We start from the raw sequence: 25033 nt of genomic DNA on the forward strand, positions 1-25033 counted from the left end.
TTGAGAGCAAGGTGAATTTAAACAGCAAGGTCTCGACGAAAATGCAGTGCAGGTGACAGCATGGAAAAGAACGAGGGATTGTGTTTGTGTGTTGAGGGGTATTGGGGGCGTAAAATTAGGCTGGTGCGCAGGTCAAATGGAGAAAGCAGAATGAGAAGGGGAGAGAGCGGGGAGCTGGTAGGGTTATTCTTCAGCGGGGTTGAATGCGAGGTGTCTGCACATGTACAGTTTGTCTGTGGTTTGCCTGCCTGGGTTCAGAGGGCTCATTTTTCTCCTTTATAGCAGTGAGAGATGAGACTGAGAAGACCTTTAAGTTAAGTACCAATACTGGTGATCATCCAGAGAGTGGGTGGATACTTTACACCGGCAGCTTCTGGCAGACTCTAAATATGTGTCCTCACCTTTAGAAGGAGAGTGTGTATGTGTGAGAGAGAGCGTAGTAAATCTAAAGCATGGTGTATGTGGTTAAAAACTAATTTGTTTGCTCCTGGCAGCCCAAGGTTAAAGCCCTGGCGACTGGGTCCTGATAAAACATACTCTAATCAAGCTTCAGTGGAAACCACAAGGGATAAATCTACCTCTCTTCTTCTCTTCTCCTTTCACCTCTCCTCAGGTCCACTCTCCTCTCCAAACACATTTCTCATCATCCTTTGACCATGACTCTTCTTTTCTGTCCTCATGCCAACATGCAGCTTTCTCCACCTTTCTCTGTACGAGTATTTCCTCTATTTCTCCCGTTCCTTCTCACTCTGAAGGCCATTGCTCTCATTGATACGCCACAAGAGTTACAGTAAGGATGTCTGCATTAACATTCATTGATGAGCCTTTTTCGTTTTGCCTTTCCACCTGTTTGCTGCACATTCTGCAGCCCCAATATTCTTTATATATATTTCTCGTCATGCTCCATACTTTCCAATTTCAGCATATATTCGAATCAGTTCCTTAAGCTCGATGTTCTGCATGAACATAGAGCTTAGGATAATACACAGGGGAGTGTGGAAAGGGGGGGGGGTGTTGCAGAATTAGCATTATCTATGCCTCCACCTCTTCCACCTCTCCTTCCCTTTTGCTCTTGCCCCTTGTCTCTCTTTCTTCCTCATTCTTTAGCCGTTTTTTGAAGGGGAAAATTGATGAAAGGAAGAGGATGACCCCTTTAATCACTGGAAGTTAGTTGTCAGCACTTTCAGCCCTTCCTCGAACATTTTTTTTAATGGGATTGCTACATCAAAATCTTTGGGCCAACCTGTTCAAAAACTCCCCAAACTCCCTTGGGAGTTGAGAAATTTCTGATAGTTTACTTTGGGTGAACTTAAATGAACTGGCATGGGTCAAGATACGAAAAATCAAAGAAGTTGTTCCCCCACCTGGTAAAACTCGAGGTTGTTTCTTATCTGTGTATCAAGCAGTATTTCCTGTTAGTCAGTGGTGTGAAAGACTCTGATTAATGGTGGAAGAACAAATACACTCAGTGCTAATGGACACGGTGCAGTCAACTGGTGCTTTTGTGCTAATATTGAACTTAGAAAAACAAGAAAAGAAAGCGGGGAAAACAGCAGTCGCAGGAAGCGGTCTGCTGTAGATGTGACCTCCAATCGTTGTTGTTTTCAACAGGGAGCGTAAAAGAAATGCAGGCGCTATAGTGACGATTATCATTCAGAGGGACAAACATCGCAGTGTGTCCTTGACATTGACAAGCTAGCGCACTAGTGGGTCAGCTAATCAACTGGCCCCTGTAAACTTTGCCTGTCTTACCTGCGCTGCGGCAAACTCATTCATCTTTTAACGAGACAGTTTATCAAAGATATGGGGCCTGTCTGTGTTTCCCTCCACGCCTGCAACTTATCACCTGAGTTATAAACTTCCAAACAGCGGCTATAAATGTAGAAAGGGCATTCACAAAGGCCAGCGGTGTTTTTATCAGATTAACTGCTTTACTAATCGAGAACCAGTTATGGTAAGTATGATGAAGTTAATTTTGTGAAGGTCTGTGTAGGGAGATTTTAAAGACAGAAGGATTCAGACAACAGTCTCTTACCCCAAGTCAATTGAAGTGAATTGAGGCCGAGATGGTGTGTGTGAACAGACATGCATCTTTGTACAGTTGAGGCCAGACTCATGTTTGTATACACTGCAGCGTGTGCCTCTTTGATTCTCTGTGTGCATGTGTATATGTATTTCATAACTGACTGAATTCAAATGAAAGCACCATGCCAGCACGTTGGCTCTGAGCGTCGTGGATGTAATTCCGGATGACAGTCTCATCGTGTGAGCATTGGTTTAAGCAAAGAGCTACATGCTGCTCAAAACACCCTCTCCACTCTTTTTTTGCACTCTCTAAAAAGGGGAAAAGGGAACATGTGGGCTTGAGGGGGAAAAAAACAAATCATATCCATGTGCACACATGTACATGAACAAAAATATGCTAAACACATCAAATAAGCGATTGTAGTCATTTTTACCAGTGAGCTGGAACAGTGTGGAATGTTCCACTAGTGTTGTGGATGCTTGTATACTAAAACTAAGGATGTGTGAACGTAAAACCGATTATTTGGGCCGACTACCTCTTTGGAAAATATGACCCACACAAATGTAATATAAGTGTTGCCTTAAATTGTTATATACAATCCTCACTGTTACTTATTTCAAGTTTTCCTTTTTCCTGTTATTTTTTGCATCAGCTTGCAACCCTGGCACCTTCAAGTCCAAACAAGGAGACAGCTTCTGCATGCCCTGTCCAGCCAACAGCCGTGCCAGCTCAGGAGCATCCAGTGTTTGCTCCTGTAGAAACGGCTACTACCGCGCAGACACCGATTCTCCCGACTCCCCCTGTACCAGTAAGTAAAGACCGCTTTGACCGGATAGCAGCCACAAGTCTCAAAGTCATACTGAGAAAGTTAAATGTTGTTATTGCAATTCGTTTGAAAACAAGACAGACGTAGATTTATATTTTTTATTCATACAGTAATCAAATGTATTGTTAGTCATAAAAACGAAATTGTTGACTGTGTGGTAAATATTCTCCCAAACTTCCTTCTCTGAATTGTGCTCTCATTGGCTGATAAAAGCCATCAGGAGTAGGTTCCCACCAGGCCACACGGATGGCAAACATGTCTGCTTGCTTTCCCAACGTTATCCTAAACGTTATCATCCAACTCCTCCCCCGTCTGCCTCCCAGTGAAGTCTCTGTTCACGATGCTGCCATCCTTTTACAGACAGTGGAGGATTATTTTCTTGTAGCAGTGCCTTCGTTAACAGCAACCGCGCACACGTAGGAGCTAATTCATTCGCTGGTGAAGAAAGAAGATCTTTTTTTTTTCTGTTGCTGGGGTGGGGGGCTGATTCTCCCACAGTGCAGTGAGAAATAAGGCTCCAGTAATTGGATAAGAATTGCCAAAGCTCTGCCAATAGTTTGTCTCGCTCGTTCCCCCCAGCACTTTACACACAGACACACACTGGAAATGAGCATGCAATTTAAATTTGAACTGCTGTCCTTTTTTTTGGAGAACTGCTAAGAGACTCTTGTTATGTGGAAGGAAAAGATGTTGTCATTAATGCATGAAAAATGTACCAAAACCACAGCACGAGGACAATTCTTGGGTCATGAATTGTGTTGATAGCAGCTATGGAATAATGAATGTATGTGTATAATGATATGTAAACTGTGTTTTGCAGTATGAATCTCTGTCTATTGTCAGTATGTCTCTCTACTGTCAGCAAGCCAAATTCTGTAACACCTATTGTGCATGGAGATTAAATTCACTCTGATTCCAAACCTATTTTCCTCACCTTAACCACGCTTTACTTCTTCTGTTGCAGCTGTTCCTTCTGCACCACGCAGTGTCATCTCCAGCGTGAACGAAACCTCACTTGTGCTGGAATGGAGCGACCCACGTGACTTGGGTGGCCGTGAAGACATCTTCTACAACGTCATCTGTAAGAAGTGCCTGCCTGAGCGGGGAATGTGCTCGCGGTGTGACGACAACGTTGACATCTCGCCGCGACACCTGGGCCTGACCCAGCGCCGCGTGGCTGTCCGTAATCTACAAGCCCACACGCAGTACAGCTTTGAGATCCAGGCGGTCAACGGTGTTTCCAACAAAAGCCCCTACACGCCTCAGTTCTCTGCAGTGAACATCACCACAAATCAGGCCGGTAGGTGCAGCTGCAGCCCCTCGGCTTACCTGTCAAAGACCAAGATTGGACTTGTAGGCACTGCGAAAGGCTTAAAAAAGATGCAAGACAATGTCAGAGAATATGTTCTGCGCTTAAGAAGTAGAGATCAAGTTATTGTATGCATGTAGGAGTGTGTTACATATTTCCCTTTGAACAGGGATCGAGAAGGAAGACATTCTTCTGAATGAGCTTAGAAAGAGACCTTTTTCACACGCCCACGGCATGCTCTGTACTAACACCACTGCAAATAGCAATAGCGAGGCAGTCTGCATTCAAAGTGTTGAACCCTCAGTACTCTAGCTGCCCACTGCTTCCAACCCATCACTCCTCCAGCCCACAGCAGCAACAGCAACTAGGCCAATGTTGCAATCAGTGCTTGGATGAAAAAATAATGTTTACGGAAGACTGAAATACAGCTGATATATGATATATATATACACATACTAAACACTAGGGTACTAATGATAAGCTATTGCTTGTGTTACTGATATCAAATGTCAGATGTACAATCTAAATTTAATTTCAGGGTTAATGATCTGTCATTAAAAAAAGGTAGATCGGTATGTAGGTTAGTAAGAAGGTAGGTAGATTATTTTTGCAAATTCCAGTTGGTTCAACATACCTTAATAAATAACCTCAGTGCTGTTGAGCTTACTCTACTCTTAAGTTTGTGTGGGTTGGTCTCTTTGTTGAGGTTCTCCCAGGGCTCTTAAGTTGTGCCTTGGATTTGTTTAGTCGATTTGTTAAATGTACTATTCCTGCAGGTTTAGATGACACCAAGGATTATCCCTTGCTCCTTCCCCCATCATCTCTCGCCTGTCTCTATTGCGTTTTCAGGGAGGCCTTCTGTTTGGGGGTCTAAGACCCAAAGGCCTTACAGGACCCCGCATGAGGGCCTCATTGTTTTACAAGGGGTTCGGCACTGTCCTGACAGGGACCAATGTCCATCCGGCGTTGCTTGGGGTCAGTTGGGTACAAAAAAAGAGGTGATGGGATAGGAGGGGGCAAGAGAGCATCAACTGTGATCAGATTATCCCCTGGTGTAGTCCCAAGACCATCCCTGCATGTGCATTCACCTTTTAAGAAGCAAAATAAATACTCGGGCGGCGATAAGCCCCAGGGGCCACCTCCATGGTTACTCCAACGTCTTCTCCCGGAGGAGGGCCCCTAATCCCCTGGCTAGAGAAACCAGGGGATCTGCCTCGGAAGCATTGTCTTCTGGGGGAGAAAGGGAGACGTAGTGGGTCTTGGTGGATAGTATGGGGGAGGGAAAGAGGCAGGGAAGGGACGGTTTAGGGCGCAGAGAGAGAGAGAGAGAGAGAGAGAGAGAGAAACAGGAGGATGTCTGGCCAAAACACAGGCAGCCGAGGGAGAAAGGAAATGCAAGGGGGAGAATGAAAGAACTAAACTTGAGGATTAAAAAGCTTGACGTAAGGGAGAGGGACTAAGACTGAGAGTGGAGATGGAGGCCTGCATTAGTGAAAAGGAAGATGAAAAGTGAAGCGCTGAAGAGGACAGGGGAAATGAAAGAAGGTGATTGTGTAGGAAATAGTGAAGTGAAGAATGTTTTTTTTTTTTAATAGAAGCTACAACTGAAGATTGACAGCTGAAGTTGTGAAACAAAATCTGAGTAGTTGGTAGACTGAGAGGAGGGAGTGCATCAGACATACAAAACAAGCCTGAACCTATAAGAGGAAAGAGACAGAGAGGCAGACAACACTTGGCCATTAATAGGCACATGTGAACAAAGCATAGAAGCTCAGGTGGGTGGAGTGCCAGTGTGTTTTATGCTCCTCTGTGAGTGTGAGTCCACCAATGCAGGCATGTCTATTTATGGGCAAATTATATAAATTATGTCTACATGAATAAATAAATGTGTAAATCATTCATAGGATGTCTTATAACTTGGAAAACTACCAATGGAGGAAAACATGACTGGTCCCAAAAAAACGTCCTCAATAGTTTGGAGCAAAAGTGCAGCAGTAGATTGGCATTAATGCAGTTGAACGCAAAGTGAAAGGTCTGCATCTGTATGTGTGCTTGCCCCTAAGCATGCCTACAGTTGGTGTATGGTAAAGGGAACTACATGTACCAGAGACTTATCCATCAGTTTTCCAGTTCTCTTGTCACAGGAGAATTAGACATCCCCTCTCCCTCCCCGTGGACTCGGAGAGAGAATTTGAACAATAGTGGGGAATGGTTCTGCATACTAACTATCGGCCAAAGCTTTTCACAAAGCCCACAGCCGAATACTTTGTATGTGGGCTTCTGTGGACATACAAAGGGCATAGAATTTGAAAAAAATCATTACATAGAAAATGATAACTAAAGCTGATTTCCCTTTATTTGTCTTGCCCTTTGTAGCTCCCTCTGCAGTGCCCACAGTTCACCTGATGGCGGCCACAGCGAGCACCATGAGCCTGTCCTGGCTGCCTCCAGAGAAACCCAACGGAATCATTCTGGATTATGAGATTAAGTACCATGAGAAGGTAAGCAGCAATGTAAGTCAACGCCTCTAATTCAATCCAATTTCATTGACGTGCATGGTCACCGTTTCATCCGTGTTTCTGTTAATGTGGAAAACAATGCCTCTGCTGATAAACACATGGTTGCAGTGAGGCAAGTCACCATTTCCAATCTTAGCTTGTGTGACTGTCCTCCCATACTTATACCCCTCTTCCTATCACTTTATCTCTCCTTCCATTTTTCTATTCCTCTCCTCCCAATCCTCTTCTGTATTTCTATTATGCTCTGCCCTTTTCTGAAACTCTAATTCCATCTCTCCCTCTTGCCCTCCCTCTGATCCCGCATCCTCTCTCAATCCACGCATTATAAAAGTTCTGGATTGCCTCAGGGCCAAGAGAGTTGTGTCTGGATGCCTCGGAGAAAGAACAAAGGCACTCAGTGTATATCTGCTCTGTTTGTTGTCATATCTTCCTCCCATTGAATTAACACTCTGGCTACAATATGTCTCTCTCCCTCTTGCTCTTATCTCCGTATTTCTTTCATCGGCCTGTGGTTAGATTGGTGTGTAAGGGAGGGTAGAGCATCAGAGAAGGGAGAACACAGGGGGCCACTATTTGGCATTGTTTTGATTTCGATTGCTTCTCTTTGCCTCTGCAGGATCATGGCGAGGCCATTGCTCATACCATGACTGCACAACGGAGCAACGCCCGCATTGAAGGCCTCAAGGCTGGTACACCCTATGTGGTACAGGTCCGTGCCCGAACAGTGGCCGGTTACGGTCGTTACAGCAGCCCAGCCGACTTCAGCACCAACTTACAAAGTATGTTACTCCCATACCTACTTTATTACCCAGGGATAGATTGGAAGATTTGTGGCTTAGTAGCAATACCTCTATAATAGTGCTGTGCAGAACTTTATGAGCGTAACGGAGGCTCAAAGGCTTATAGACCTAGAAGCTACCATGCTTATTCATGCAAAAAGACTGAAATCCTTGTAGAGAATTTGACTTGTGATTTGGTGAAAATGTACTCAGTCAGCAATCAGTCAAGGTATCAGCCTCACTTTTACTCTATATCATAGTCATCATTAAGCAGACACAGAAAACTGCATTTATTAATCTCAGGTTTGCTCTCCATTGTGCTTAATAAAGCCTGAAGAATGCAGGGGCATGGTTACTTATGGAAGCATATAAATCTGAAGTGGGAATGTAAAAAGAAGTGTAAAAAGCTTTTAGTTAGACTTACGACAGAGCACACATTGGCACAGTCATCAACTATACAAATGGATTTCCGGCTGTGTTGTGAATGTTTGCGAGGAGTCCCCCAAGTAACCACTTTTTCTCTTTGACCCCTAAAGCCGACCCACCAAAGTCGTGGCAGGAGCAGCTGCCACTCATCGTGGGATCAGCCACCGCCGCCTTTGTCTTCATCATTGCAGTTGTGGTCATCGCTATCGTCTGCCTCAGGTCAGAATACACCATAGCTCTATCAGCCTCTCAAAAAGTCAAAAGACGTAAAAGAGGAGCATGTGTGCCAAAACATGTCTACGCTGACTCATTTACTGCAGAATATGTTCAGCGAGGATTTACAGAAACATTTCTGGAAAATATTTTTCCTTCAAGTAAAAAAAACCCCCAGATAGCTACAAATCAACTTTGTTTGCATGTCCTCCAAACCACCACAGAAGAGTCTCAGCGGATTGCTGTGCCACGTGTGAGGCCACTGAATGTCAGATTAGAATTTTGAATTTGTCAATAGTAAACAGCTTTGGCCAAAATGCCACTTTGCTCACTGGACACAGCACAGCGGAGCAGCTGTTGGGCCTGATAGGTCTGTCCTCATGGCCCGGCACTCAGGATCAACTGTGTGTTTGCCCGACCACAAAGAACCCAGATGTGGCCCTCCCTGTCTGCTGGGCCTAATTGACTGGGAAGATGCGAGCGGCTGCTCACACCTTTCAAAAAGCCTGACACTGCATCAGCTGGGTCTAACCACACTCGTTTATTCTTATACCACTCATTTGTCAAGCAGCAAATGCAGCGCATGTGTGTATATACGTGTGGAAGGTTGGCACCCGCCACCGACTTGCACCCACTGGGTTCCCTCCACAAGCCAGTTCAGGCAGCGGCTGACAAGCGTGGGCATCGGTCACGCTGGACTGAATAATAATCTCCCTTGCTCCCAGCTTTCTGTTTGCTGCTGCCTTTAATTGAACCACGTTCAATTAATATATTAATCAATTTCCTGCATTTCTGCATTTTACCACTGCATTTTATTTCTTACACTGTTTTTTAATTGTTTTTAAATCTCCTTTTATTTTGCCTTATGTTTTGATGCTTTTAATTGTTTTATGTGAAGCACTTTGAATTACCTTGTTGTTGAAATGTGCTATACATTGCCTTGCCTTGCTACCCCACCTCTCCGTCTCGCTTCTTCGCTCTCTTCTATTTTCACACCGCTGCATTGTGTCTCTCTCAGGGTCTTGGCTTAGCTGCTGCTCTGACTGCCACAGAAGAAAAAGAAGAAAATAGTACCGGTAGTAATACAAAACACAGAGCTTTGGCATATTCCAGAACCTAATTAGAATTTGAAATAAGATGCAAATCACCATCGGGTATCATCGCCCTGGTTACTGGTTCGACAACAAAGGAAGCACATTAACATGTAATTTCAACAGCCCAGCCCCCTCGCTCTGTCATCATCTTTGCCACCCCTCCCCTCCTCCGTGAAGGAAGATGAGGACCCAGAAACTAAAGGAATGAAAAGAGAGAAGGGACATAGTGAAAAAGGAAAGAGAGAATGACAGCAAGACAGAGAGAGTCCATGACGAGAAAAATAAGAGGCACAAACACTCAGTGTGATGTCTGTAGGGCGAGTGAGCCGAGACAGCTGAGCTTGCTGTTTGAGTCTGCTTTTGTCTCGTTGGCTCATCTTTATGGGTACCGAGAGTAAGTGGCTTTCACTTGCTGCTTCAGACAATGGTATGATATCTTTTTTGGTTTTGACTCGTGTTCCAGTCCCCAAGTATGAATATTTTTACCACCAGTCATTGATCCAATCTTGTGTTATCTACAGTGCATCCCTTGCTTCAAATGCTACAGCGTAGTGTGGCTACATCTCTGCAGACATCATTAGGGATCTGTTTTCTCCTCCCGCTTTTGTTCCTTTCCGGCATTTGCACCCTGCTGTGCGGAGCCACGTGACTCAGTTTGTGTTTTCATCTTTCTCAACAGAAAGCAGAGAAACGGTTCAGAGTCGGAGTACACAGAGAAACTGCAGCAGTACAGTAAGTCTCTTTGCTGAGATGCTCCTGCCTCTTGCACTATTCACTTTCCAAAAGCATTATTTCTGTACTTAGCAATGGCTCAGCATCCTTAACCACTCAATAATAGCTCACATAGCATGCATTGATCTATCCTTTGTTGATAAAGAATATGTATCCAGACCTTTACATGGAGTTCAAATTAAGTTTGACGCCATAGATTCACTTTCCTGTTCTTGCCACTGAATCCCCTATAGTAACACCTGGAATGAAAGTCTACATTGACCCCTTCACCTACGAGGATCCCAACGAGGCTGTGCGCGAGTTTGCCAAGGAGATCGACGTCTCCTGCGTGAAGATCGAGGAGGTCATCGGCGCAGGTAACCCACCAAAGCTCCTGAGCTACAGGGGGAAGACTGCTAGTCACCTCCAGGCCATACCGTTAGAGGACTTCACACCAAGCGGTACTTTCACTCAATTCATCGCTAGACCTCTCCTTGCTCCTTCCCCCCCCACCCCCCCACCCCACACACGTCATCTGTTAGGAACCCCTTTCCAGTTTTACAGATGTCTCCAGCACTCTAAAGCATAACTAGCTGCAGTGTGTCCTCTTTAACTTAGCGTCTCTCACAGTTTCAGCACCTTTAAGTTGTGTGCCATGCCGTGTGCATTTAGAGTAGCTGCAATACCTTTTGTACGGGGATTATTATTTTCACCTTGTTTAAACAGAGCCCAATCCTGGATTGAGAAAAATGCTATGTGAGGAAATTCATTTGGTTTAAATAATTATGAAACAGCAGTCAATTTCCAAATGATTGAAAACTTGAATCTAATAGAATCAGATTTTGCACAATGCAAGACTACAGCCCCATACAGACAGGATTTGCTTCTCTGGGGGGGACTCTTTCAGTATTAATTACAGCCCTATTGTTTTTTGGGACAATTGTTGGCCATGCTTTTTCTAATTTTACTTCTTAAACAGATAGATACTCTGTGTGTTAAAATATAACTATTTGCACATGAATAGATTTGACCAAAACCCATTACTTGGTTACTGACATATAGTTGTTATTGAAAGACCATGTGGAGAATCTGACGCTACAGATCCTACATGTGTAGTAGCCTGTGGAGCGTGTTGGATTGTTCAAAGTTACCAAGGAGCAGGGCTAATATTTATCTCCTGCATCCCCGTGGAATATAGATTTCTGTCTGCATGGGGCGTAAGATATAAAAACATTACTTGTCCAGGAATGGTAGTCTCTGACCTTGCCCACCTTTTAGTTTATTTTAGTTTCTTTTAGTTTCTTGTGAACCTCTTTTAAAGAGTGCTTCTACTGGATAACTACATGTAACCCCTGTTTCTGGCATTATGTGGTTGTGTCCCCTCCTTTAGAAACCCTCCCCAAATTGATATGTTGTAGATAGTAAAGTATTTTATGTTTGTGATATATTTTATAGTAATATCTCTGCTCAAAAGCTGCAGGACTGTGCCAATTGAGGTTGAGTTTTCTTAGTATTGTACTGAGACAAAATGGAGGACGTTGTGATGGCAGAGATGGGAGTCCCTACTACTGCTTCTGCTACTACCATTACTACTGCTACTACTACAGTTCTTCTACTTCTGAGGCCACTACTTGAAACACGTCGCTTCCCAGCATTCGCCTTCAAAGTGACGAACCCTCAACCCCTCTCTTCCCTGTCCTCCCTGTCCCCCTCCTCTCCTCTCCCCCCTCCTCAATCCACCCCTCCCTCCACCCCTCCCCTGCCTACCTTCCCCTGACTTCCTCCACATCGCTCACATTGCCTGATTTCTCTTGCATTCTTGCGCACGCTTGGTGTAGACTCTAAACGTAAAGCGTCCACCAGGCCAAGAGCCCCCAAGCTTCTGTCTCCACCTATCTCCTCCTCCTGTGCCCGCTTCTCTAGTCACTCTGAAGCATAGCACCCCCTTCCCCCCACCAAATACATGCCCCCCTCTCCTCCTCTGTCCCCCTCAGCTCCTCACACTCTGTCACCCTGCTTTTACCATTTTTTTCACATTTCAAATGCGTTTTTTTTTTTTCTACTTTCTCACATTTCATCATTATGCCTCAAACTCAACATGCTGTTTCTTTTAATCCGTAGCTTAACAGCACAAAGTCATTGTATGCACCCCCATCACCACCATCCCTTGACACTGGCCTAGAGTCCTGGCTTATCTTGCAGCTCCCTCTGTCCCACCCCTCCTGCTACCCTTCCCTGGCTCCTTGGTTCTAACCAGTTAACTGTCCCCTCTCCCCTCTTTTCCCCCACTCTCCTCCACTCTTCCGTCATGCCTCTCTCCCTTCCCTCTGTCTCTCTCTCTCTCTCTCTCCTTCTGTTGCCGTTTCTCTGCCTGGCTCACGTGGGCTCTCCCAGGAGAGTTTGGGGAGGTGTGTCGCGGTCGCCTAAAGCTGCCTGGGCGCCGGGAGATCATCGTAGCCATCAAGACTCTCAAAGTGGGCTACACTGACCGCCAGAGGCGAGACTTTCTGTCTGAGGCGTCCATCATGGGCCAGTTTGACCATCCCAACATTATCCGTCTGGAAGGTGTGGTCACCAAGAGTCGGCCAGTGATGATTGTGACCGAGTTCATGGAGAATGGAGCACTGGACTCTTTCCTACGGGTGAGGAACAAAGAACAGCAAATTAGCCCATCCAAATCTGTTTTTAATTACCTCACTTTCTTTGGAGCCATGAAAGGTCTTCTTAAGCACTGCTGCAGAGCCCACAATGCTTATCTGACATATACCGCTTTCAGGCGATTGGTGACATTTACAAAGAGCTCAGTCTCCAATGTATCACTGCCTCAAAGTCACATCATGCACTGTCTGCCAGAGAAAGGGTAAGGGAGGAACTGAGAATGGATAGGTAGCAAAGAGCAAGACGTTACAGTGTGAAGTGATATTTGATGAGCGATGCAGGAAAGAGGGCATATGCAAAGAAAGTACTGTAAAAGACATTGAAAAAAAATGAAAATAGGTAGGACAAATAAAGGTAAAAGGGAGGCTAACATACATTCCTTTGAACATGCAACCTTGGTCTACTATCCAATCTATCCTTGCCGTTCTCTCTCTTCCTATGCCAGCTCAACGATGGACAGTTCACAGTGATCCAGCTGGTTGGCATGCTGCGTGGTATCGCAGCAGGCATGAAGTACCTGTCAGACATGAACTACGTGCACAGAGACCTGGCTGCCCGCAACATCTTGGTCAACAGTAATCTTGTGTGTAAGGTGTCTGACTTCGGCCTATCCCGTTTCCTCGAGGATGACCCCACAGACCCCACCTACACCAGCTCCCTGGTGAGTCAGCGTCAATGTGTGTGTATGTGCTTGAGTTTGTGTATTCATGTTTGGAATCAATGTTTAAAGGTGCTACATGTACAGTTTTAACATCGATACATCACCAATTATGTTAATTTTAGCCCCTTTTACAAGTTAATCCACAGCATTTATGAGCGTATTAAAAAAAAATAGATCTGTGTCAAGTCTGTTCCCATGCGACATAACCACTATGGGTAGAGAGGGAGGTTTGTTTCTCACTGTGGATGGCAGGTGGAAGTGGAAAAAATAAGATCATTCAAAAGAATGCAGCTGAAACACTGTTAATCGCTGTATTTATGACATTTCGAGTCACAATAGTACGTCTATATTTATATATATATATATTTGCCGAATCAGCTTTACAGACATTTTGCAATATCCTTTGCCGACAAATTACTGGCATGTCTGTTATGAAAGACTCTTGATCCTAAGATTCTTTATCCTATGTAAAATTGGCCAAGCAGGATACTAAAATTATAAAAGCCACCTCTTTGGCCCGTATACATCAGTCTATGCTTCCTTCTGGGTCTGTTGACTGAAAGCGCTCTCTTCTTCCACAGTGCAACTCAAATAAAACCTTCTGAATATGTTACAATGGCAAGGAAGCAATGGTGTTACCTATCATTTATAGTAATTTAACTAAAATGTATATATACTAATGCTAATATACTGGGCACCTGAATCCAAGGAGATTAATAAAGTATCTTCTATCTGTCTACCTCATGTTTTATTTCCTCAAGGTGAGGTGATTGGTATTTCATGCCAGCACTTTCTCACAGAGTTCAATTTGTCCGATAGTTATATGAAAGGATTCTACGGCAGTGATAGATCGATGTTGAAAAATAGTTTGTAGCACGTTAAATGTTCTTCTAGCTTCACATGTTTGTACATATCATTTTCTAACCTTGTACGTATGTGGTGTTTGGTTTGTACAGCATGCACCCATGTGTTGTGCATCAACATTTCCCTTAGACTGTTTTTCTCACCCTCTCTCTCCCTCTTGTATGTGTGTGATTCTGTGTTTGTGCTCCATCCCTCCAGTATTTCATGCTCACCTACTCATTCGCATATCCACAGGGAGGGAAGATACCCATTCGCTGGACGGCTCCAGAGGCGATTGCCTACAGGAAGTTCACCTCGGCCAGTGATGTGTGGAGCTACGGCATTGTCATGTGGGAAGTGATGTCGTATGGCGAACGGCCGTACTGGGACATGAGCAATCAAGATGTAAGCTGATATGAGGCTATTTGTTTCCATTACGTGATATATGCATCATTTATGTGACATTACACTGTATATTATTGATTTAAAATACATTTTATTCAGTTGAAATATCGAGCATAAACATTTGCAAGTTTTCAACCACTTCTGCCTAAAAGCCATTCTCTCTCTACATGCCGATACACAACTACCACTCAAAACTAATCGCTCTCTGTCCCTTATGCTGCGTTCACACCGGTCGCGTTGATTTTTTGACGCACTGCAAAATCGCGTCCAACGCACCGCCGGTCGTGTTCACACCAAACGCCGTCATGTCTGGTTCATAATATTGTTCAGAGGAGCTCCGTGGATTGTATCGAGCTGTATTCACTGTCTAGCAAGCCACAGGTCGCTGTTTACTACAGCTGTAGGAACACAAAATAAACTGATTTGGCTGTGATTCAACGGCAATAAACCGACAAAAAGGGACTCCGAAATAACTATGTAATGATGCCGATTTGTACTTGTCTTCTCCGACAAAAAGGGACTCCGAAATAACTACGTAATGATGCCGATTTGTAGGCTACTTGTCTTCTCAATGGAGCTCTGATGGATCGGTGCTAGGCTATGCTAACATCGTAGCAGCTCCACCAGCACTCAATAACGTCACGTAGACGTAAATACGGCAGCGTCTATTCATTGTTTGTACCGTATGGTTTACACACACGCATGTATACACATAGTTTGGTCCGGTCTCTGTTGATATGAGGTATCGTAGAGCTCTGGGTGAACACAGACGGCTACAGGATTTATTTCCTGATTCAACAACGGCAGAAAGCCAGTGATGACAGGGGGAGCAACTCAACGCTGATAGGCTATCGCGCCACAGCGTCACGCGATTATTTCGCAGAAGTTGAAAAATTTCAACTCGCGCGTTGGCGATTTTGCAGCGTCCACCGCGTCCACCGCGGCGCAATAACGCGTCCAACGCGCCGCGCCATCGCAAAATCGCGGCGCGCCAGTCTCATCGCGTCTGTGCATAGACTTTGTATGTAATCTCGACGCGCGTCAAAAAATAAACGCGACCGGTGTGAACGCAGCATTATTTCTACGCATTCCCGGAAAATCTTTTCCCGTTTATCTTTGACTCCATAATTTCCCTCATTCATGTCCTCCCTTACTTGCTATTTCCATCAACCCATCTCTCTCATTGTGTTCCATACTGCCTCTACACCGTACTCTGTGATTAGAAGTGATTGAGATTTCTCTGTCGTCCTTTCTCAGGTGATAAATGCCGTGGAGCAGGACTATCGACTGCCCCCACCCATGGACTGTCCCACAGCACTGCACCAGCTCATGTTGGACTGCTGGGTCAAAGAGAGGAACCTGCGACCCAAATTCACCCAGATTGTGGCCACGCTGGACAAGCTTATCCGCAACGCTGCCAGCCTCAAGGTGGTCACCAACAGCGCACAGTCCACTGGGTAAGTTGTCATTTTGATTCCTACAGAAAAAAAGTATGTGGGTCACATCAAGTTAAGCTTCAATGCAAATGTTGTATCTTGTGTATGCTCAGTGGAGCTGGAGATTATAGAAATCATTTCTTTTAGTTTCTCTGGAGGTCCTGGATTTTAGTAAGTGGATTAGTGATCTTTGTAAAGGGCAATAATGTCACATTATGGTCATCGCATCATAGATATTACTGCTGATTGCTTTCTAAAAATCTTCTACGGTCTCCTTAGGTCGTATGTTGAGGATATCTGCTGACTCTTGTGAAAGATTACAGTAATAGGTCATCAGTTTATTGAATGGAGTCACTTGACTTTTCAGCCGTGAGAGTACTGGCAGAGCAATCTCATTTGCACCTGAGCCAGAGCCACCGCGATAATGATTTCCATTGTGCAAATATTTCTTATCCAAGTTAATACGGTGTACGTGAGTCAGCTGTAACGATCTCTCAACTCCTCTAAAGTGCAGATTTCTCCCCATACAACTCTTTAATTCTCACAAATGCAGCCTGGGCCATTATGCAAATCCAAATTACCATCACTCAATACAGCCCTTAAAGCAACTCCTCCGCCAACTGGGAGCTTAATCAATGATGTCACATCTACATTTAGCTGCACTACCTTCCTCCACAACCTGTTTCTTAGAAGGTGGTGGAGTTGGAGCGGTAGGGAGGGGAATGACCTACCTATCTGTCCCTGCATCAGGGTCTTTCTGTCTTGAGGGAGGGCTGCAGACAATCCTGGTTTAGGCTCATGGGGGACACCAGGGTCTCGGTTGGCCACCAGAGTGACGTTCTTAGAAGATTAAGCTTGCGGTTAATTAGCTCGATTAAGGCGATGCAAAAAGAAGACGGGAGCGCCTTTTAATTAGCCACTAACGAGATTTTAAACGGGCCAGCGGAGAGGTGGCCTCCTGCCGACAAACCTAACAAGGGAGGAGTGAGAGATGATGCCGCCGTCCTGGTCGGCATTGAAGGGTGGCTAGAGGTTAGCTAACACTGTCTGGGATGAAAGTCCTTTGGTTGTGTGCGTCATGTGCACTTGACATGGCTGCATATTGCATTGTAGGTGTAAAGTGGAATGAGCAACTGAGGTTTGGTGATGCTAGGCTTCCTGCACCATCTGTGCTTCATTTCTACTGTTGAGTCTATGTTATAAATGCAGACATTCCCACTCTCTAAACTTCTTAAAAATGCAGATTAACAGTTCAACAGACCGAACCCTTTGGAAAACAGTTGACAGTCCCAACCGTAGACCTTACATTTAGGCTTGGCCAGTAACTGTCTCACTAGCTAGCGAACAATATTACACAACTTTCCTGCTGCGTTTCTGCTTTTCTGCTTTTGGCTCACATGTGGCCAGCAAGGGTCTGGACCCTTTGGAAGCCAACTTTAGAGGAGGACGACTAACAATACTCGATTAAGAGAAGCCAGGGTCTGGCGTTAACAACGGCCTGAGGCTCCGAAGCACAAGCCTTATTAAAAATCCCTCCATCTACACCACTCAATGGAGCCTCTGTATCACTGTTATTAACTCCCCCTCCATGCCTTTTCTCTTTTCCCCCTCTTTCTCTCTCCATTCCTCTTTTAATTGTTAATGAATCTAATGCCATCAAAAAGAATGACAGGGATCAACAGAGCAGAGAGGAGGGGAGACAGTGGCGCTCTTTCTCTTTGCCTGCTCCCTCATCTGTTTCTCCCCACTCTGCTCACCACGCCTCCCTGTCTCCCCCTCCACCATCATCTCCTCCCTTGTTTATCCGCTCCACTTCTCTCTGAGTTGTAGCACAGTTTTATTAAAACTCCCAAGGTGGCCTCTCTATCTCCAGCATTGATCAGCGAAGGGGTTGCTTTGTTCTTTGAAAAGGCCCTTTAGGGCTGTCAACAGGTGTGCAAGAACATGCAAAACACACTCCAACACATTTTCAGGAATACACACATGAAGGTTTGTGAGTAACTCCTTCCATTGTTGCCACTTCATGCAGGTTCATGAGTCAGTCCTACTATGCAATCACACAAACACGTAAACGACATCTGTGTTTACATTCCACAGATATCATGAAGCGTTTTCCCAAAATGCATTTCCACCTCTGTGCAATGTACAATGTACATTAAAGCATACAATTGTCTAATTTACGAGTTAAACTTATGCTCATACAGGGAGACCAAATCTGGTTTGAGCTGACCAGGAAGAAACACATGTAAAGGATTCAAACCACATTTGCATGTGGTTTGAAAGTGCAACTCAGTACAAAGTCTCAGATTGAATTTCAAGTGGGATTTGTTTTTCTGTTCTGTCAGTCCCCATGCAACACAGTGACATCTCACTGAAACAAGATGAACAAGGGCCAACTAACAGGAAGTGAGCAATCCAGACATTTTTCGGGAAACATGGCACATTCTTACATCACTGATGCTGCCAGATAAATGAATTCTTAATTAAGAAACATATCCAGTTTGTTACTACGGCAGCTGTTGTTGTAATTATAGCAAATAATTATAGTTTCTGAATTTGGATTCTGATGTGGTTCCTTGTAATATTTCAATGCGTGTAGTCAAGATTTGACATCTGTTCACACACACCACCTTGCCTCACCAGCTTCAGCGCAAGCATCCACCACCCACCACCCAGGCCTCCAGCCAGTCTCTCCACAGTCATAGAAGTGACCCCGCTCCCACCCCCCTGCACACAACTCCTTACATGTGGAGGAGAGGAGAAGAGAGGAGGAGAGCTGGAGAAATGGAGAGGTGGCGCTCAGTGGGGGGCGTATGGGGGTGAGGTTGGCCGGTAGAGGCAGTAGAGTGACGACCTTAACCCTCTCTCTCTCTCTCTCTCTCTCTCTCTCTCTGTTTCTCTTTCTCCCTCCTCCCTCCCCCATTCCCCAATGTAGGGTATCCCAGCCCTTGCTTGACCGCTGTGTGCCAGACTATACCACTTTCACCACTGTGGGGGACTGGCTGGACGCCATCAAGATGAGCCGCTACCGTGACAACTTTGTCAATGCCGGATTTGCTTCCTTTGACCTCGTGGCCCAGATGACAGCAGAGTGAGTGGAGAGGGAGTGGATGCAGCTAATCAGCTGTACAGTGATTGATTGTGCTGGGTTTGAGAGCCAAATTTGTGTTATACAGATTGAGGGAATAAAACTGGTCTCATGGCGAAATTAAACATGATAAGATGTGGAAAAGAGGCTCCGATTAGACATCAAATTAATAACAGATGTAAAGAATAAATCATACCTTGAAATACTGTATCATGCCATCTACTGTTATGTGTTCCAGCATTTCTGTAGACATAAAGAATACTGTAGTTTAAGGAAAAAAGGAAAATGGAAGATTTACTGGAAACATTAAAACACAAGATCCTCCATACTTTTCCTATAATTTGGTCGGTAATCAATCAGGATAGGTTTGCTGTTGAACGGGGAGGACTATGTAATCACGAGGGGACTAATAACAATCACCTGCTCCAGAGGCTTGTACACAATCGACAGAGACACAATTTACCAGAGTAGAACAGTTTTTCAGCAAAGCACTCGTCGCTGCTTCCTTCACTACGTGCTCCAGTTGACCTTGACGATCATCCACCTTCTGCTGTGTTTACCAACAGGAAATGATGTAATGGAAGTCATGGAAATTGGAGGCCAGAGATGATCAAATAAATGAATTACCATTATAATGATAAATAAATTATCCTCATTAGCTGCATAATAGGCAATGGAGGTGGGGGTAATTTGTTTCAATTTGGCCAGGCTGACAGGTGTGGTGTACTGTGGTTCTCTGTTGCCCTTAATGGCCAGTAATTCCTCTAATGGTTCCCATTTATTCTCATTTCATCCTCCATCGCTGCACTGATGGGGGTGGCGAAATATGAAAAAAAACCCAAAAAACACCATTTATTTGTGTGAAATTGCAGTGATGCACCCTTATTTGGCTTTGGAGAGGATGGATGTGCAGTGTGTATGTGCGTGTGTGTGCACACACACACGCACACACTGAATGTGTATGTCTATGTGTCTGCTTGCGCATGTGTGAGTTTCGGTGCACACTGTTTTACTAAAATGGATGGGGCCACAGAGTCATTGAGACAAGCAGAGTATATGGTGTCTGTGTGTGATATTAGATTAACCAGTATTTGTGTGTGTGTGTGTGTGTGTGACTGAACGGAGAGGACGCAGACTGTGGCAGAGGCCCAACAGTTAGCTAATCGCTGCCCCAGACGCCGTCCGCTCTCTTCTATCGACTGGGGAAATCAAACAAGGGAGCGGAAAAGAGAGGTTCTCGTGATATAATTGTACAGCGTTAAACAAACAGAGCCATGGTGATTAGATTATGCTGACTGACTAATGACGGCCAAAGCAGGTGCACTCTCCCAGGCCTTTTCTCCCAGGGTGTAGTAATGTCAACTTTACAGTATGCCAACATTTCACATTTTCCCACTGCACCTTCAACTGACTCTAAAGATTACACCGTATAGCTGCTGTGAGCCCTCGGCTATAAGACTAATTTACACTTTCCAGTCTTATTAGCTGTATTTTCTTGGATATTTTTGAGCAATGAGGAATGTGGTTTGCAACAGTGGCTGAGCTAAAGCTGATTTACTGACAGACCCATTCTAAGTATGAATGACAGGCCCCGAACCGAGTAATCTGTTTAGAAGGTACAAAAAACAAAAAAAGATCTTCTACTTTGCCGTTTCTATAGCTAAGTGGCAGGCTGCTGTGGACTCTGTGAAGCCTGCCAGCTGCCGAACAGTAGCTAAGTTTGCTCTTTAATCATTAACTATCGCATTATGGCTCCTTGACTCTCCTCATCTTGCCCACCTGCCAGGCAACAGAAGTATGTTGCATTAAGACCAACATTCACTGTAGCTGGTTGAGCGTTCCCATTTTGTTGGCATACCCTCTGGATGCCATTTTATGGGTGATTGCCAAGGTGCTGCCCATGTTCGCACCTGGTTGAGCGTGTGATTACTAGTAGGTGAAAAGTGAAATTTGCAATTTTGAACATGTGATGTTTGTCTACTTTTTTTTTGATTTTATTGTTTATGACTCAGCCACCTGTTCTTATTTTCTTCTCACTCCACAGGGACTTGCTGCGGATAGGGGTCACGTTGGCTGGCCATCAGAAGAAGATTCTCGGTAGCATTCAGGACATGAGACTACAGATGAACCAAACACTTCCTGTCCAGGTGTGAGCGTCAGGACAAACAGACCGATGCAGTCGAAGGACAGCCAGACAGGAAAAGGGGGGAGGAACTGTGCCAGAGAGAACCATTGGAAAACCCTAGCTGCCTGACCCATCTCTGCCAATTAGACGCTACGAAACTGGCTTGCAGTGCCTCTGACTATTTCTTTTTCTCGTTATTTCACAACCACTTCCATTTCCTGTTCCTGCTTTTTTTTTTGTTATTCCTCATTGTTTCTTTTTTTCCATCCAATCAGAATTTGTGTGTTTTTGAAAGAGGAGGAAGAGTTACCCCCCTTATATTCCATGCGTGCCTCACCAGCTCTGGTGTGGGTTGACGTTTGCATGCATGTGTGTTTTAGTGAGGTTGGCCTTAGCCCTGTAACTGAAATGACACACTCTGATCCTCACTCGAGAGCCCCTCTCCGTGACCTCTCAACCCAGCTTTGATGGACGCGATACATAGTAAGGAATGAACGCCCTGGTATGAAAAAATAAGTGAACGAAAGGTTCACACACAAAAAAAACAAAAACAAAAAGACGAAACAAACAGCAGAGGTGTTTTGGACCCACAGGAGATAGAGGACAATTCTTTCCCTGATAGAAGTTGTTTTACTGTGCACGTGCGTGTCGTTCTCCATCTTCATATTGAAGGTGTGTAATGTAAAAGGGCACTTGCTGGAGAAGGGTGAGGTGATGGAAGAGGATATATGATGGGCTGAGATCAAAGGTCAAGAAGATGACGGGGATCAAATAGGTCAAAGGAGGGCGGTCACATTTTTGGACCCTTGTTTTGACTGCTGAATCATCAAAAGGTCACCAGATGACCTCTTCACCCTGACCTGAAGTGACTCAGGATCGCTCCAAAACATGGGATCACCTGCTCATCAAGTGTGTTTTTACAGATACAATGTTTTATATTTGTTTGTCCACAAACCTTTTTTTCTTTCATGTTTGTTTGGCTTTCTTACACATTTTTGGGAGATTTGTGGTTTCAAAATGGCCGGTCAAACCCAAGTACCCCCACTGGACACTGCATGTGATTAAGGGGAGACAAGGACTGTGGCAACACTATAGAAAGACCACTCGGCCTTTTGTGTGCGGTTTTGTATGTGTGCGTGCACATGTGTGCGTATGTGTGTGATTAAGTGTGCTTGGATGTGCGAGTACGTCAAGTTGCACACAAGTATACTGTACAATACAGCTTCCGCTATTTGCCACCATGGAGAACTAACGCATGAACTGAACCATGACATGGAGCAAATATATCTGAAACAATTACGCTATATTCTGTGGACAACTGTTAAACATTCTTTTTTATTGAATCCCAAAAAATGAACTTAGGGGATATATATATATATATATATATATATATATATATATATATATATATATATATATATGTATACACACACATGCAGAAACGGAGAGAAACCATGATGGACACCTTACTTTCTACGTACTATTATCTGGATTTAGAAATAATCGAAATTTTTTGTTTCAATTTCTTGACATCCTGCCCTATGTATTTATTTGTACCTCGCCCACCAACCCCGACTCCCCACCAACACCCAGATGGACTGTATTTGGGAAGGACTTGAAACAATCAGAGGGAAGAGAAACTCTAAGAGGATTCACCTTATGAATTGCTGATTATTAAACAAAAGAAATTGCATATGAATTGGATATTGTATTTTTGTTGTTGTTCTAAACAGCCTGTACATGTTTTGTAACAAAAATACGATAAATAACAAAAGAAAAATGGTGTTTTGATAAAATGGAATTGTTGTTGTGACATGTTTGATTCAGAGTGAAATTAAGAGAAAGTAAAGTAAGAAGAGAGAGAATAGGTAAAGGAGTTAGAGAGGAAGAGATGAACAACACCCACGGTTAGACAACATGTCGCCTTCTTGCTCTCCGTCCATTGTTGTGCGACTCTCTGTGTCGGTGTGTTCAAGTTTGTTTGTGCCACCTAAACTGGATATTATGCTTCCCCAGTCCATTCTCATTCATCTGTGAAGCACTTAGCAGTTCTTCGGCACATTTTCCAAATCTCAACGTCCCTCTGACCACTCAAATGTGTTTGAGTGGTTATTAAGTTATTAATTTCGTTATTAATTTCACATATTTTCAATGGGATCCTCCCAATCAATCTGATGTTGGACTGTTAAGGAGTTATTAGGAGGATGGTCCAAAGATGATGCAGCCTATACCTGCTCATCATTTCAATGACCGTAGAGGCGGCGCTCCGTCGATAGACCCGCTGTTTGCCCTCCTGCAACAGGATCCTCATCTGAGTCCAGAGCTGTCAAGTGAAACCTATTGGTCCTTGTCTGTCAGGTCGATTAATGCAGCAGCCAATCTGGCATTGCGAGGATACGAGCATGCGGTGAGCGCAGACATACGACTGGCTGACCTATCATTATCTCTCTTCATTTCCTGTCGGGCCTGCAATCATCCTGTCTCAGCTCAGGCTGCTGCGTGATTAGTACAGTGCAGGATCAACAGCCCTGGCAGAAAGCCCAAATCTGCAGACCACCTCATCCTAAATGATAGCAGCTGCATCACGGACGCTATACTATTTGCACTTCTAACAGAGGGGTGTTTAAAGATGTTTGAATTAAAGGATGGGGCTGCACCACTGGTGTGATCTTCCATATTGTTTGGGTTGGAGCTGATCAATGCAATAGGTGAATATTATATTATTAGTTCGGTGTGTAATGATAGCGTGATGTTAGCGGCCTTGCAGTGTGTCTTCCCATATCACTTTTTGTCAGCCTCTCTCAAGTCCCTTCAAAAGCCATGGAGGATATTATGCAAAACAACAAAGTTTCCAGTTTTCTATTGTTCCATCTTATTCCACATACGGATGTTTTCACTACTGCTCGTACCCTCTGCAAAGGGTGTTACCAACCCGCAACATGTGTAGTACAAAATCAAGTCGTAATTTAACTTTTGTGAACACAAACTATACACGAAGCATCATATCCTTAGATTGGCGTCGGCTCAGATCTTTACTACAATGGCTGAAGGTCAGAAGCGCAGGTAACGTCAGATTTGTTATCACAATGAAAAAAATGTTATAAGAGCCTGTTAGATGAGCAAACATCTGTCTTGATATCATTCGGCAGAATTATTCAGTTTCTCCACATGGCAAAACATAATTTTGTTAGGAAAAGATTGACAGAGTATTTTTTTTTTTTAAGACCAGAATTAATGCAATCAGAAGCTCACTTTCACCTAAAGTCTCCCGGGAATACACAATAATACTCCCAGCGGCCCTCAGCGCAATCATTTAATCAGCTAAGCCCCTCTGTTGCAAAGTGGCATGTGGCACCAAAAAAGACACAGCTGATGAGCATAAACATAAAGCGGGGGGGGGGGGGCATATAGGAGCTAAACACAATCAGATGGCAGACATTCCCACTCTTACAAATGTCAGCGCTTTGGAGCTTGCATGAACTATTGATGAGGTGCACATGGTGCGCTGGGGTCTGGAGTTGTGTTCACTAAAGTCAACCGGCCGTGAGTGATGAGCTCAACTGGCACTGTTGCGCATCTTAAAATGATTAAACTGCTCCCACATCAACTGCTAACAATTATTCTTCAACTGGATTTTTCCCACATTTATGGGAGTGTTTAATATTTAAAATTCACATGCAGGAAAGGAACTTCTGACTGCACCCGTTGCTGAAATTAAGATAGACTGTTGTGTTTAAGTGTGTGAGAGAGTGTGTGAAATAAAAGGATCGCCATTCTTTATTACAGAGACACTTTGATCAGCATAGTTTAGCCTTTGTCAGATGTGGTGCCTCTCTTTGTGTGCCAAAAGGATTCAAACTTTCCCAACATTCCTTCAAATGTTCTCTGCCTATTCTGCATCCTCCAAAGACCGT

General features: G+C 44.3%; 1 protein-coding gene across 1 annotated transcript in view; it reads left to right on the plus strand.

Annotated features, from left to right (window-relative positions):
* Positions 1–22932, plus strand: part of ephb3b (eph receptor B3b) — a 58962-nt gene extending 36030 nt beyond the window's left edge. Inside the window, 13 exon segments of the mRNA XM_079267599.1 lie at positions 2679–2834; positions 3817–4152; positions 6538–6662; positions 7297–7459; positions 7996–8104; positions 9872–9924; positions 10158–10280; positions 12298–12545; positions 13007–13222; positions 14321–14470; positions 15728–15927; positions 18842–18997; positions 21039–22932. Coding sequence (XP_079123725.1) covers positions 2679–2834; positions 3817–4152; positions 6538–6662; positions 7297–7459; positions 7996–8104; positions 9872–9924; positions 10158–10280; positions 12298–12545; positions 13007–13222; positions 14321–14470; positions 15728–15927; positions 18842–18997; positions 21039–21147 — 2144 coding nt within the window. The 3' untranslated portion in view covers positions 21148–22932.
* Positions 22933–25033: the final 2101 nt, after the last annotated feature.

The sequence above is a fragment of the Melanostigma gelatinosum genome (assembly GCF_949748355.1).
Source record: "Melanostigma gelatinosum genome assembly, chromosome: 4".
NCBI classification, from domain to species: Eukaryota; Metazoa; Chordata; class Actinopteri; order Perciformes; family Zoarcidae; genus Melanostigma; species Melanostigma gelatinosum.